General features: G+C 42.4%; 1 protein-coding gene across 1 annotated transcript; it reads left to right on the top strand.

Moving 5' to 3' along the window:
- Nucleotides 1-12,299: 12,299 nt before the first annotated feature.
- On the top strand, nt 12,300-12,876 carry LOC133392745 (small lysine-rich protein 1). Its single transcript, XM_061653766.1, has one exon. It carries the CDS (start codon nt 12,380-12,382, stop codon nt 12,728-12,730), a length of 351 nt encoding a protein of 116 aa, XP_061509750.1. The 5' UTR covers nt 12,300-12,379; the 3' UTR covers nt 12,731-12,876.
- Nucleotides 12,877-13,936: the final 1,060 nt, after the last annotated feature.

The raw sequence follows: 13,936 nt of genomic DNA, 5'->3' as shown, positions 1-13,936 counted from the left end.
CTTCTACCTCACCCGTTCCCTGGCCTAGCTTGTCAGCAAACAAAAAAAGAGGAGAATTTCAAAATTTCCTAGTACTGGCGCACACACAACACCACCGTCGTCGTCGCCGTCGTAGAGGAGTGGATAAACTCTTGTACAGTATGGACTACAGCCGGGCTCCCATTGGGTAACATCCATCACCGGGGGAATGATAACAGGACGCACACCAAGAGCGAATTCCACGCCACGAGTCACAACAAACTTCACTCTGGACCACTCTGCGCAAGCATCTGCGGGATTTGCCGCGGGGTCACATTAGCCTAATGGGACCATGTCGTCGCGGTACGGTGCCATGCGTCGTCGCACGTTTGTCAACTGCACTCAATTACACCCTTTTATTTTAAAGTTTTTTTTTGTTGTTGTCGTCGTTTGTTGTCTCCTGTTTTCTCGGGTGCTAAGTGGAAAAATATGTCCCAACAATAAGCGCGAGTTTGAAGCGTACAGTTTTTCGTTAACCATTTTATAGACTTCCGATGTGTGTACCGAAACCCTCGGAGTCACCGGATTTCCGACATAGGTTTTGGTACTCACACCGGAAGCTAATTCCGCTTCCCACCGCATATGCTGGCTGTTATTTTTGTTATACGTAATCTTTCTCTCTTTCTGACTGCTCTTTGACTTAGGTGCTTTCGAGGAAATTGTTACCAGGCTGGCACAGCCCTTCAGTTTTGGTTCCTTGAGCAGTGGTCCCGTTTATTAGTCCTGCGGGAAATCAGACAACGAATTTTAAAAATTAATTTCGATGACTTTCGTTCGTAACCATAATGTTCGCTGCGTGGAATGCGATGAGGGATGCTGCGAGGAAATCCCAATATGTGACGGCAAGCAGGATGCCTGATGCGTAACGTCACGTGTGCGGTGTGGGATTCGTTTCGTGGGATTAGCTTTTGGCCACTTTTAGGAAGATAAATGGTTCAAGGAGGCTGCCACCGTACTAGTGAGAGGAACCTATTCTCGAATGTTATAATATTAAACTAAAATTTGTGCTGATTGATACCTAATTTTAAGAAAAACTGCCTTGAATGTAATTTCCATAGTTACTATTAAAAAAATGAACTGAAATCATGGACATTGCGGGAATAACTAACTTTTTGCGAAATTCTAGTACTTCGAGTCCTCCCCTACCAACCCGACTTTAGCGAACCTTCCCTTTCAGTGTCACAACTTCGTCGTTCCGCTTCGTTGGCGCAGAAAATTGTATTACCCCGATGGGTTGCTTTTCTCGCTCTCGAACTTCGAGGCTGAACGGCTCGTTATCCTGCTTTTTTGATGTCTCATTTATATCAGGGAGAAGCCTATGCGTAATCCCCGGACCAAAACCCAAAATCCACCTGATCCGACTCCCGACTTGTATTAGGTTCAGGAGCTGGGAGGTGGGAAGGTAACAAATGACTTTACCATTCACTGCACACGGCGCGCCGTTTGCTCAGAGGGGTGAAATCACTCCTCAGCATCTCGAGGAGGAATGAATAAAACCGACCTTTCCACCCAAAACTAGTGCAATAGAATAATGCAAACCTAAAGACTTACAGAGTTAAAATATTGCAAAAATAATTCCGAGCGCTACAAACATCGCACGTGCCACAAGGAGGCTGTAACTGGAGAGTTCCGTTCCGTTGTTGATGGCGCTAACTCAAGTGAACCGTTAAAAGTCAAATGAAAATTACATTTCCCATATGATGGCACTTCTTTCATGCTGGTTGGTAAAACCTTCGCTCAAACCGCTTTTCAAGGCGGGGAAAAATCAGAAAGGGATGAAAATCCAAACTCCCTAGAGTCATCGTAGAGCACCATGCGAATGTTTTGGGGTGCCCTCTGTAATTTGAAAGGGTTAATAAGTGCCGCTGGTGTGAGGCCCCCATTGCAGGTACTGTTCCATAAATCTTTACCATGGCGTGCTGCAATTGGGATGTATTTTGTCTACCCTTTTTCTCGCAGAGACGCTCACATAAGAGTTATCGTTTGTCAAAACAGACGGGTTAATTGACATAGCCGCGTGAAGTGGATTTGCGTGAAGTTGAGATAAAATAATTACCCAGTGTACCAAAAGGTTAAGTGCGTTCGTCACTTAGCCGGTGGCGTCTGTACCGGAAGTGATCACGCTTTTTCGTGCAGCTAAAGTGATTGTCGTTAGCATTGCCGCGGGTATTATTATATTTTACATGCAGTACGACAAAATGTGAGAATATTTTACAACAAAAAATTCAAGATCCGGCGACAGACATGATGTTGATCAATTCTTCAAATTAGTTGTTTGTTTACATTTTTATAACGACATCATTCGGTATCGGTTTTAACCTATCCCCGTACCAGATGTTCTACCGTTTTCCAGAGTGATCCGGACTTTTAGGCTGGGTTCAAATTGATATGTGAATAATTAACGCAGCCAATGGTCTCATCACTTTGACCAGAGGTATGACCAGATGCGGGATTGATTTGTTTCATCATTACACGAGCCCGATAGAGCTTTTTGCTGCATACGATATGAAGCGACACACATACTTCTTCGTGTCAGAGAAATCGCCCGTAAAGATTGACCGGTAGGTTTCCGGGAGGGAGCTTTAGAGGCAAGAATAAACAAATATAAGAGACAAGAAAAGAGGCATAAAAAACAGCAACCATTTGGGAAATTAACGGAACGGCTGCAAACGTTGTTCTTTTTTCTTAGTTTTTCCTTCCTATCTTGTTTTTTCTCAGAGTTTGTAAGAAGCCGCCTGCTGTGGTTCCCTGTGCACCCAGCCGTTTGTTCAAGAAAAGTAGATATTCAAGGGATGTCATGAATACTGGAACCGTTTTGGAAGCATGTCGTACAGCTGCTCCGGCATTGGTGGTCGTAGTGGTTATGATGTAAGAGATCCTACGATTTGCTCGAATCGCAAAAGAGTAAAACCGTCCATTCCTTTGCTCGGATGTCGAGAAGATCTTCTGGTGGAAGAGTTGTTTAACGCCTGGAAAGATACTCGCTGCCGTGCAGTAACCGTATCGAGTTTCCGTGAGCCAATCATCTTGCAGAGTGTGCAGGTTTGTTCGAAACGTCAACGAACCGAAAGAAAGTGATGACAACCGCTGGCTGGTGCTGGCAGTGGTGATGGCGAGGAAAGGGAGGCACACCAAAAACCCGACGTAGAATGTGTGCATGGTAATAAAAATGCATCCACGCACAGTTTGTGGTCTGCATTAATTAAGCAAAATTCGAAACCTACTGCCGCCATCAATGGGACATTGGTATCTCTCGTAGTATTGTAGGTATCTACATCTCTCCGTCGCTCTGGGATCTTCTGAATGATTGTTGCAACAGGACGGCAGCAACGGCTCTGCTTTCTAGATACCACATCTCGGAGACCAGTTTGCAATCAGCCTTCGATGAGTGTGTTCATCGTTCAAATTCAAGTTCCAGGTTAGGATAAGCCCCAAAGAGTTGGAACCGAATATAGGAGACATCTGTGATGGTGATGGGTCTGATTCCTCAATAGCATACACAAATTGTGTATATGCTATTGGATGCAGTTGATTACACATAATGGCACCATGAATGTTCCCAGTATGACCAGAATTTCTAGCAGATATATATGAAAAATACACTATTTTCGTTCGCGATATTCGATTCCCATCCGTACCGTAAGGACTATGTTGTACTAACAATTCTCGGAAGCTTATTAAGGTCGGCATGACTTCGTATATCGTTACGCCAAAAAGAATAACAAAATGTATTTGGATACCTCTATAACACTTTGAGTGCCATGGCTATCATATATGATAGCCAGGGATAACTAACTTGAAATCTTAATATTTTGTGACACATAGGGCGTATTATTATGATTTTTTCAAACAGATAAAAAAGTTAAATAACTTTGTAATGTATACGGTTTTAGTAAATTTTTGTTTATTTCCTTTTTATAGAATAATTCATTGATACCCATAAATGATGAAACATCGAGAATATAAATGCAAAATAACAATTCCTTCAATCAATATAATGCAGCCACATATATTTTAGTTATAATTTGAGTTCTCGAATTGTCTAATATACAGCAGATGTTAGTTAAAATATAAAGTAAATGTCAACATACGTTGTTTACATGATCGCTTTTCAATGAAACATCGTGTTGAAAAGAAATGTATACATAACATTAAACTGTTGTTTTCCGGATTTAATGATCAAAACAAAGCAAAGCAATGAAAATATAACAATAAATCAGCCAAAATTGTATTAAAATTCATTATTTTAGCCATCCTTTAGTTTGTTTATATTCAATTACACTTCTCTGGGGGCCATTACCTGTCATATATGATAGCCATAAAAATGTAAACAAAAAGTGTTTGGCTCCCAGGGAAACATAATCAAAAGTGGTCTGGCACTAAAGTGATAAGCTATTAAAATCTCTATAACTGTGCATCGCCTAAAAAATCTCATAAATCCGTTGGAGTTGGATAGAAGCGACCGAAACACCTGGGGGATGATCGATTGAAATTGGGGCTCTTATACGTGTTAGTGAAAAAGTTTAGAAAACCTTCTATATAAGACAGACCTTCAGGCTCCAAGTCGATCTTAGGCAAATAAGCGTTTGGGACGGATCAACTTACAAAGCAAAAAAAAAAACACAGTTCAGATCACACGGATCGGCAGCAACGTGTCTATGGTGCAAACTGTATACGCCCTCTTGGGCTGGCTACCATTTATGAACGTCGACGAGGTGGTGGCAAACAAAAAAAGTAAATAACAATAAAAATCACCAGTTCAAATGGGCTGCTCCAAAAGGGAAGAACACACCGCGAAAGACACACGTTCACGGTAGAGGCCAGTTCAGATCGGGGCGGTTCCGCGTACATAAATCAATATTAACGATACACCTTAAACCGTTTTCGAGACAGAGGGGAGACCTCGAGGATGTTCCGGTGGTCCCGTGCAGGGCGAAGAGTGGAGCATTACACATGTGGTATGTGCAAAATTTATATGAGAACGGGCAGCTTGCACCTAATTAGTATGTTAATTGTCAATTTATTTCTAACAGGAAAATTGATTACCAACCAGATCGAGAGGCTGCTTGAAAAGGCTACTCTCTCTATCTTTCTTTCTCTTTTTTCTTTTTTTTCTTTTTACTTTTCTTTCTCTTTTTCTCTCTCTCTATTTTTCTGAATAGTTAGTTCCTTCTTCTTAGGGACATAGAAAGGACATGCAAAACGGTGAGTAATAACTAAAATAATCACCCCTGCCCACATTGCTTCATTGTCCACCGTGCTAATTTGTGTATATTCGCTGTCCTGCTAGCGCCAGGCTTAATCGCGGCAGACCAAGTCATATAAGTTTTGGAGAGCTTGGGCAAGCTGCAAGGAAGTCCGTTATTTTGTTGTCTATAATTCATTCCTACTCACCCTGTGCAAGTATGTTGTGTATGATGTAGTGTGTGCACGGGAGAGGCAGGATCGTTTGCATATTCTTAATTTCTGGCGCAGCTTGGTGAGATCCGTGGCTGGAGAGGAATGGCAGAAAAGCCTGTTATTTCGAGTAGCGAACTTAACCAAAATGGCCAAAACGAATAAACTTTTGTAGGAAGTATAGAAGAATTCAATAAATTACGTGACATTAGAAAATTGCAAATATATTAAAATAATAATTTCTATAATCATATATTAATCATATATAATATAGAAATTTGTGTAAGTCTCTAAAACAGGTGTCTCCAAACATCGGTCCGCGTGCCGCGTTCGGCCCTCGAGTGCCTGTAATGCGGCCCACGATGACTTTATTATTTGGATTATTTTTTCTAAAGACCTAAATCAAGCTTTGATAATTGAAAGCATTAGAAATGAGATGAAATTAGATAATTTTCTCATCAAAACGATTTTTAAAAGATAACTCAATAGCTGAAAGTATCTTTAAAAAGACACTCAACATTTTTTTGCGAAGCAATTAGGCTCACGATCTGAAAAGTTTAGAGACCCCTGCTCTAGAGCATGTAAACTACCAGTATAAATCTTCTGGAAATGTGAAGGCTAATAATTTAATATTTCTTAACCTTGTTAAAATATTCCCATTTTCAGCGCTGCAAACTACACCGTAAAATTATAGGCGCTTTAAATTCAAATTTGTCCCAATACTTAATCTCGCCCAAAGCACAGACAGACTAATCTTTCCTCTTCCACATCCTATTTGCAGCTCGCACAATTTCTGCAACAGAACTACAGGGTTTTCCCTACTTCAATCCCTTCATTCGTTTCCCAGGAGCAACGATGCGTCCTAAAATCAGTTGCTTAAATACACAAACCGTTCCGGCAAACCAAACATCTCGTCCTTCAAGCAGCAGTTTGGTCAACGTAGCGCCCAAAAAGAAGCAAAGCAGAAAACGCAAATTGATGAAAAGAAGGGAACAGCATAATAGCACAGCTACAGTAACAGTAATAGAAACAATAAAGTATTAATGGCAAACCAAAACCGCGTGCCTGCACACAACCTGAAGATAGTACAGTGTGCAAACACAGAGCCGCAGCGTTGCCGCGCTTGTGCAAGGGGTGACCGCGGGGCATGAACCAGCCATCCAACATCCACAATAACAGCGGCTCTGATGTGCGCGTTTTTTTGTGCTGCTATCTGTCCACGTTCCCGCAAAAGCGCGTCTGAGAGTTTCACGAAAATGGAAAAATTGATAGGACCACCCCTTTAATGAAGCCCTAATTATAGAGTGCGTCCGGAGCTTGTAGCACCCACGTTGGCACCGTTGCGCTGAAATGCATCGCCCATCGGTGGTAATGGACGAGGGCGAAAGGATGGCGTAGAGTGGCGTGGATGCTGAGTAGCACATCCTCCTGATTTTATGCAGCCGTTGTCAGTCTGAGCCTTGTTAGACGTTTATTTTCCTTGTCTTAAGCTTTTTTTATTATTCTTGTAAATTTAGTGTCTCTTTCTTGCACCCGCGTGTTTGGCAATGCCCCTTTTCTTGTACTAGGGTTTGGATTATGGGATCGGTTCAACACTTGGCACCTTGTGCACTCAGCTCACTTGGTTTTACTGTCAGTGCTTTGGCCTTGGTAAAGAGGTGTTAAGATCCGTACTGAGCCATTCAGCAAGCATTCCATAAGGTCAACGTGGTGAAAGATTCCGGGTCAATTTCGCAAACACCCCGTTTAATTACGGCTACGACCTTCCCGCTTCGGTATCGTGAAATAATGAGTGAGAAAGAGAGATGTATCTATATAGAGAGAGAGAAAAGAGAGAAGGAGATAGATTGGAGAAGGAGGGGATCCTCTGGATCTTCTCTTCCACACTGTTAGCTTTCAGGTGGCAATGTGCTCATAAATCTTCAAACACAGCAGCTCCGGATCGTGGCCGCCGATGGCGCAGATGGCGCGTGATTTGCCATGGGAAGGACCAGAGTGGAGACGATGTTTCTCCAGACACCCCCTTTAGGACCAACCGCGTCGTTTTATTCAGAGCTATAGTTTAGGCGGTGTTGCACTGATACATGATTTATCGGTCCCAGCAAAATTCGGATCTTGGATCCTGGTCACGGCACCAACTCTGTTACTCTCTAAGAATCTCCTCTATACTTTCGCTTTGGCTGTTTTTCTGCCATAAGACGGCAAGAATGGGATGATGGCTATTGTCTTACTATATTCCCCTCCTCATTTCTCTTAACCTCATTGCGCAATCGCCACACGTTGCTGGTAATGTGTGTAGGCGCTGATAAACAAAGGATTCAGCTAATATGACAAACATCGTTTTCCTAAAAACAAAAAAGACAAGAATTTTTATTTTCCCGCGCTAAGACCACCGGCAGTGCTGGGCGATAAGAGTTACGAGCTCTTGTTAGACATGCCCTATCCCCATCCCTCGATGACAGCCGAGCGCACTTGCTGCTGCTGGAACGAGCGATGATGATCGCACGGAAAAATAGGGGTAGGCGAGAGCACAAAATTTAATTTCGATATTTATTGACCACATCTCATGGACGTGAAAAAGTGGAGATCCAGATAAAATCGATGTGGGATCGGGTAGCACCTGGACGGAGTGTGGTTACTCTGGTTCTCACATGAATATTTATACTTTTTGCCTTTTGGAGAGTTGCAGAACTGGGTGGCAATTTGAAAGATTTTTTTGGGGTTGAGGGGGGGGGGGGAATTGAAGGGGATTTTGAGAATGAACGGTGCAAGAAAACTCACCAGCCATGATAAATGGCCGGCTGGCTAAAAAGGCTACACTCTCGTCGCCAGTGTAATTTGTACCTAATACAAGGACTATTGTTACGAATTGTTTTTTTTTAAAGAAATTCGTTGATATCGTGACTTCAATGGTTTGATCATCATACTATATCTTAGTGTACCATATTTGTTATATAGGTCCTATTAAAATACACTATTTAAAGTATAGCTGCATGTAAATGATGTTAACCATTTAAGAAAACCAAATCACACCATTCTTCTTCTTCTTATTAGCCGCAACAACGGTTGTCGGCCAATGTCTAGTTGTATCACTAGTGAGCTTGGCTTTCAGTGGCTTATTGATTACACATAGCAGGATAGTCAGTGTTACGTATGGGGGCACAGTACATTTGGGGTATGAACCCATTACGGGCATGTTGTTAAGTCGTACGAGTTGACGACTGTACCACCAAACCGACCAAAAAAAAGCACATCATTGCAACACATTTTTTATAACGCACTCAATAAATCAGAGCACACCATAGCAACACTCCCGGAAGAGTTCAGGACAAACCGTTTATTGTTATAAAATTGTGACACACTTATTCAAACAACCGAAACGCGCATGATAAGCAAAGCTGGCGTGCACTGCAGCAAAGTAGGTAACCTTCTTTCACAAAAACATCCCAAAGTACAGCATAGACACATATCAACAACCTTTAATTAGAACAAAAATAAAACCAAATGTACGAAACCTATCATTTTTAGTATAAATAAAACCATCTTCGTTCATGGTAGGTCAGATTAATTCGGACTGTTAGAATATGACTATGCCCTTCTTGCAATAAAACGACTTTTCATTGAAAGAGTTTGGAGTGTAAGTCCGCTTCGATAAGTGGCGACGAAGCTCGCCGACTACTGTGCGTACATTCTATCATCACATTGCACTCTAACATCTCTCTCTCTCTCTCTCTCTCTCTCTATCTCTCTCTCTCTCTCTCTCTTTCTCGCTCTCTTGTAGCCCTGCTCACGATAGAACACGTTGATATGACATGGCCCGGTCAACAATCATTCTCCGGGATGCTTGGTCCCTGTCTGCAGCCTCTCCATCCTTGTAGACAACCGATATCCAACAGGTCTCGCTAAACCTAATCCAGCCATCGAGCTTGCTGTGCACGCTTGCGCCTCGTGCTAAACATGGGCTCGGTGTTGAACACCTTCTTGGTGGGGCATGAGTCCGGCATGCTCATCATATGCCCATCCATCGTATCCTGCCAACCTTCACTACCGTCAGGATGCTCGATTTGCCGTACAGTTCAGCATGCTCGTGGTTCATTATTCTCCTTCAAACTCCATGCTCGAACACATCACCAAAGATGGAGGATGTGTTGCTCAAACACGCCCAGAACGTTTGCATCCTCCGTTCGGATGGTTCAAGACTCGTGTCCATAGAGGACCACCGGGCGAATCAATGTGCGATATATCTCACATTTCGTCTGGGCTCGAAGTCTTCTGAATCTCATCTTCTGGAGCCTATAGTATGCACGATTTCCCTGCTAAATACGTGTCCGGATTTCGCTGATGTTGTTGTCCGAAGTAACGACCGTCCCAAGATAGCAGAACTCCTTTACTATCTCGAGATTGTCACCGTCATCTAATACACTGCTTCCCAGATGGTCTGAGCGAAGCAGGACTTCGTTTTCGTTGCATTGATTTTCAATTCAATTCTTGCTGCTTCGCGTTTGAGTCGTGTGTACGCCTCACACACCTTCGTTGATTCGTCGATGTCATCCGCGAAGCCAATAAATTGGAGAGACCGGTAGAGGATCGCGCCACGGATGTCGTTGTCTAGCCCCGCGCTTCGAATGACACCTTCCAGGGCGATGTTGAAGAACAGACAGGAGAGTCCGTCACCTTGCCTCAGACTCCTGTGAAATTCGAACGATTGTGACATCAAATTCGACACTCACCTTGCACTGCACCCCGTTCATGGAGGTCTCTAACAGCTGGATCAACTTCTCAGGGAAGTGCTACCGCTGCATGATGTTCACTCCAACATACAGTGCTATATCTGTTCGCTAAGTACGTAGGACGACCTCGAACGTTAAAGATCCACTAATGCACGGGGGTTACATTAATACTAAAACATAAATGAAAAAAGTAAAATGAAACAAAAAATGTAAATGTTTTGTTTTCTGTCCATTTTGTTTTTAAAACTAAAATAGTTCATATGATTAAGCCGTTATTACGAGAAATAAAAAAGGTTTACAATTAAAAAATAAGAAGCTCAACTAAAACTCCACAACAGTCGGTAATGAACAAAGTACAGTGATTTTCAACCTTTTTCAGCTTTTCTCCGCATGTAGGGTGCATGTAGGATTTCATTCCCCACTCTCAAGTTCAGGAGTGGGAGAGAGCGTGGCAACCCATGGTATTTGGTTAAATTTTTAACCAAAATTCCCTACAAAAAAAGTAAAAATGTCCACCCTTTGTGGGGTGGGTATTCCCCACCGGTTGAAAATTGCTGGAATAGTACATCCAGAGAACCATTAGATTTTTTATTTCTTCACATCTTTGTTGCAAGAGCAACAAATCGATTGATTTCATTTTTAATTATTTTCATGAACAGTATCGTACACGTTTTAAACCAACCAAACCAACACCAACACAAAATAATCCCGAATTAATTTAGAGGGCAAATATGCGGTCGCCTTCAAGATCAAACATGAAAATCTCAACGTGCTGCCGCAAAATTTTCATAGAGTCGGGTCATAATATTGTCCACTAACTTGGATGTACAGGGTGGCATCGTAACAATAATTTGTCATAAAATTCCAACCAGATTTTATTTATCCTTGGAATCGATATTTACCATATCTTCAAGAAGTTTAATTAAATTGTACAGTTTGTCCCCAAGATATGCTATTCATATGTAACTCAAATGAATGATGTCGTGGCAGATTTTGCAGCAAATGTCTCCAAATACTAAAGTCCAATCGCCTCAAATATGGAGGCCATTTAGATGAGCTGATGGAATAAGGAAATATTTTCCTTACGCCATTCCTGGATAATTGAATCCTGTTGAAACCAAAAAATACTTTAACTCAAGGAATTTAATGGCTTTTGATAGCTTGTTGCAAATAGTTTAACATGATTAGTTTAACTCCCCTGTCAATGAATAACAATTGGAATTTATTTTTTTGTGGATGTAGCTCTTCAAACCAACCTTGGTGATTCATTTTGATATCGTTAGACTGCTACTTGACGGCTGGCATATCACGAAGACATGCACGAAGACATTGGGGTCCTTTCCGTTTTAAGTTGGTAGGCTGAAATTTCAGCCTGTCAGCTGTTTGCATTGTATAACAGTTTTAGAGCAGCTATCTAAGTGGGTATAATATACAGATAGGCTTATCCCAAGGTGTATGAATTTAGAAGGCTGATTTTTATCGCTTCTGCTTCTGAATGAAGATTTTAAGAGTGTTTTGTGTATTCTCCAAGCCTCCAGAAAGCTTGTTTGAACAAAAAATTTCACCCATCCTGTCAAAAAGTGATATTGAAATTTGGTTATAAAAAAACATGCTATGAGACCACCTGGACTACAAACACTTTGATTTTGGATTCCATCACCAGATCTACTCGGATTCCATCACCAGATACTCGAATCTAATTCTAGCTTTGAGGCTAGAATAATCTAAACTGAAAATTGCAGGCTAGTTTTGTGTGTGGTTTTGTATGGAGTTACATGATTTCAGCCACCAACTGTCAAACTCCATAGAAAAAACTGACTAGAATCATGAAGGGCCCCTTTGTTTATTTCGAAAAAATAGTAAATAAATATAGTAAATTGTAAATAAGTAAAGTAAAAATAGTAAATAGTAAATCCGTCAAAATTTACGCACTGGTTTGACACGCTGTGTCAAGAAACACAATAAGGACAACAAGAAACACAATGGGTCATGAAACACATTCGAGTAAGTGCATCAATTCTACGTTGCCACCCTGTACACACACTCTAGTTAGAGAATACCTACTTCCAAGTAGTAACACTAGAGGGCACTGTGGTTAGCAAAAACAACGTTCCATTCTTTCGTTACCATGCTACCGCCACACTGACTATTTAATCGATAGTGACGGCGTTCAGCGATGACTGACGCAGTTTTCAAGCAATAGCCGTAGTGAAAACACAGCTCCCTACAATCGGATGGGTGGTAAAGGCAAGAAAAAGAAGGGAGCCAAGGATTCGTCCGGCGGGGGCGCTACTGGGACCGGTCCAGCAGGAAGTGGTGGCGGAGGTGGACCTAGTACTCCAGCAAAAGACAAACCAGAGGCGGAGGAGGGCGACGAAGAGGATGGTGAGGCAAAACCCAAAAAGGGCAAGGGCAAGAAGGGCAAAGGCAAGGGCAGCAAGTCGTCTAAGTACCAGGGTGACATATTCAACGAGGCGGCAATGGAGAACGCGTACTACATCTGTCACAACATCCAGGATGTACTCAAGTCACGTGGGTTCGCCTGGCCCGATGGTCAAAAGAAGAAGAAGAAGGGGAAAAAGTAAATGAGGAGGCCGACGTTGCCCAATCACGGATAGAGATCGTTAACAGAAGGCGTTTCATCCATTTTAAAGAATTATTATTTTTGGAAGGAAATCTCCTGTGTTCAGAAGTGTGTAAATAAAACTAAACGATCAGCAGCGTCGCTTAAGTGTGTTGTTTGTGTGTGTTTAGCTACTTTTCTAGGTAACTATCCGTTAAAATTATCGCGTCTGTTTGTGCGAAAGTTACTTGCGATGGGAGCTATAACTCGGAAGAGTGGTACTCTCGAGCCTCAAGCTCTCGGCTATCTTCGTTCCGACATCAATCAACCCGTGGAAGTGCCCTTCGGCCATATGCAGGGAATCCGACCCCCATACATCGTTTTGTATGTCATCAATCAGCTTCTGCAATCCCGTGGAATGTCGCTTCAAAAAAAATCCACTGCCGCCCGCAGTGCATACCCGTATCAATCAAATCCCTGGAGCATTTCCCTGAAAAGAGCGCCCGGTTTTCGAGTCTCCTCCGTTTTTCCCTAGCGATTTTTTGGCTTTGAGTATACAGGTAGTTCGAACCATGGTGAGATCTCGTGATCAGCTGGATGTCACTCCAGTGCTCCCTAATAGTCGAAATGATTCCCAGCACCAGTTTTTTGCTTTTTTAATCTGTAAAATAAAATAGGCGTCGGTAAGCCGTATTCGAGTTATCACGCTCCAGCGTCCGTGTACGAGAGGCAGCAGGTTTGATTGACTGACTCAGCGCTCCGGATTCGACAGAGGTCTAAAACAAACACATCACCCCAGGAACCCAACGAAACTGCTGGAATCACTGGTGTATCGGGTCGTATACGCTCGGTCAAGCAGGATGGAAGCGAAATGGGCATTTAAATTCGAATCCTCCTCTCGTGTTTTCCCCTGTTTTTGATTTTTATGGTATGTCGCCACGTGCCCTTCTTTGCTCCACGTTACTTTTCCCTGAATTCAACAGACGACACACACAACAGACGATCCCCCTAACCCAGAATACTCATACACCTTATGGCAGGCTCTAGTCTACCCTGCCGGTGTGCCCAGTGCGATGGAATTACCTTTGGATCACGCTGCACAGCATGCAAATTGATGATTAGTAAAATAAAAATGGAATAAGAAAAAGGATAACGCAAAACGAAAAGCAGTAGGTGGTAACTAAATGAAATCGGTGAAGATGATGCGAAATATGGTGTATGGTGCCTG

This window comes from Anopheles gambiae, chromosome X (assembly GCF_943734735.2).
Source record: "Anopheles gambiae chromosome X, idAnoGambNW_F1_1, whole genome shotgun sequence".
In the NCBI taxonomy this organism is placed as follows: Eukaryota; Metazoa; Arthropoda; class Insecta; order Diptera; family Culicidae; genus Anopheles; species Anopheles gambiae.
The sequence above is the reverse complement of the archived record's forward strand: the minus strand, read 5'-3'. Positions and strand labels throughout refer to the sequence as shown.

What these genes read in the sequence shown, in the direction of transcription:
- LOC133392745 (XM_061653766.1), top strand. Translation starts at nt 12,380, where the DNA reads ATGGGTGGTAAAGGCAAGAAAAAGAAGGGAGCCAAGGATTCGTCCGGC.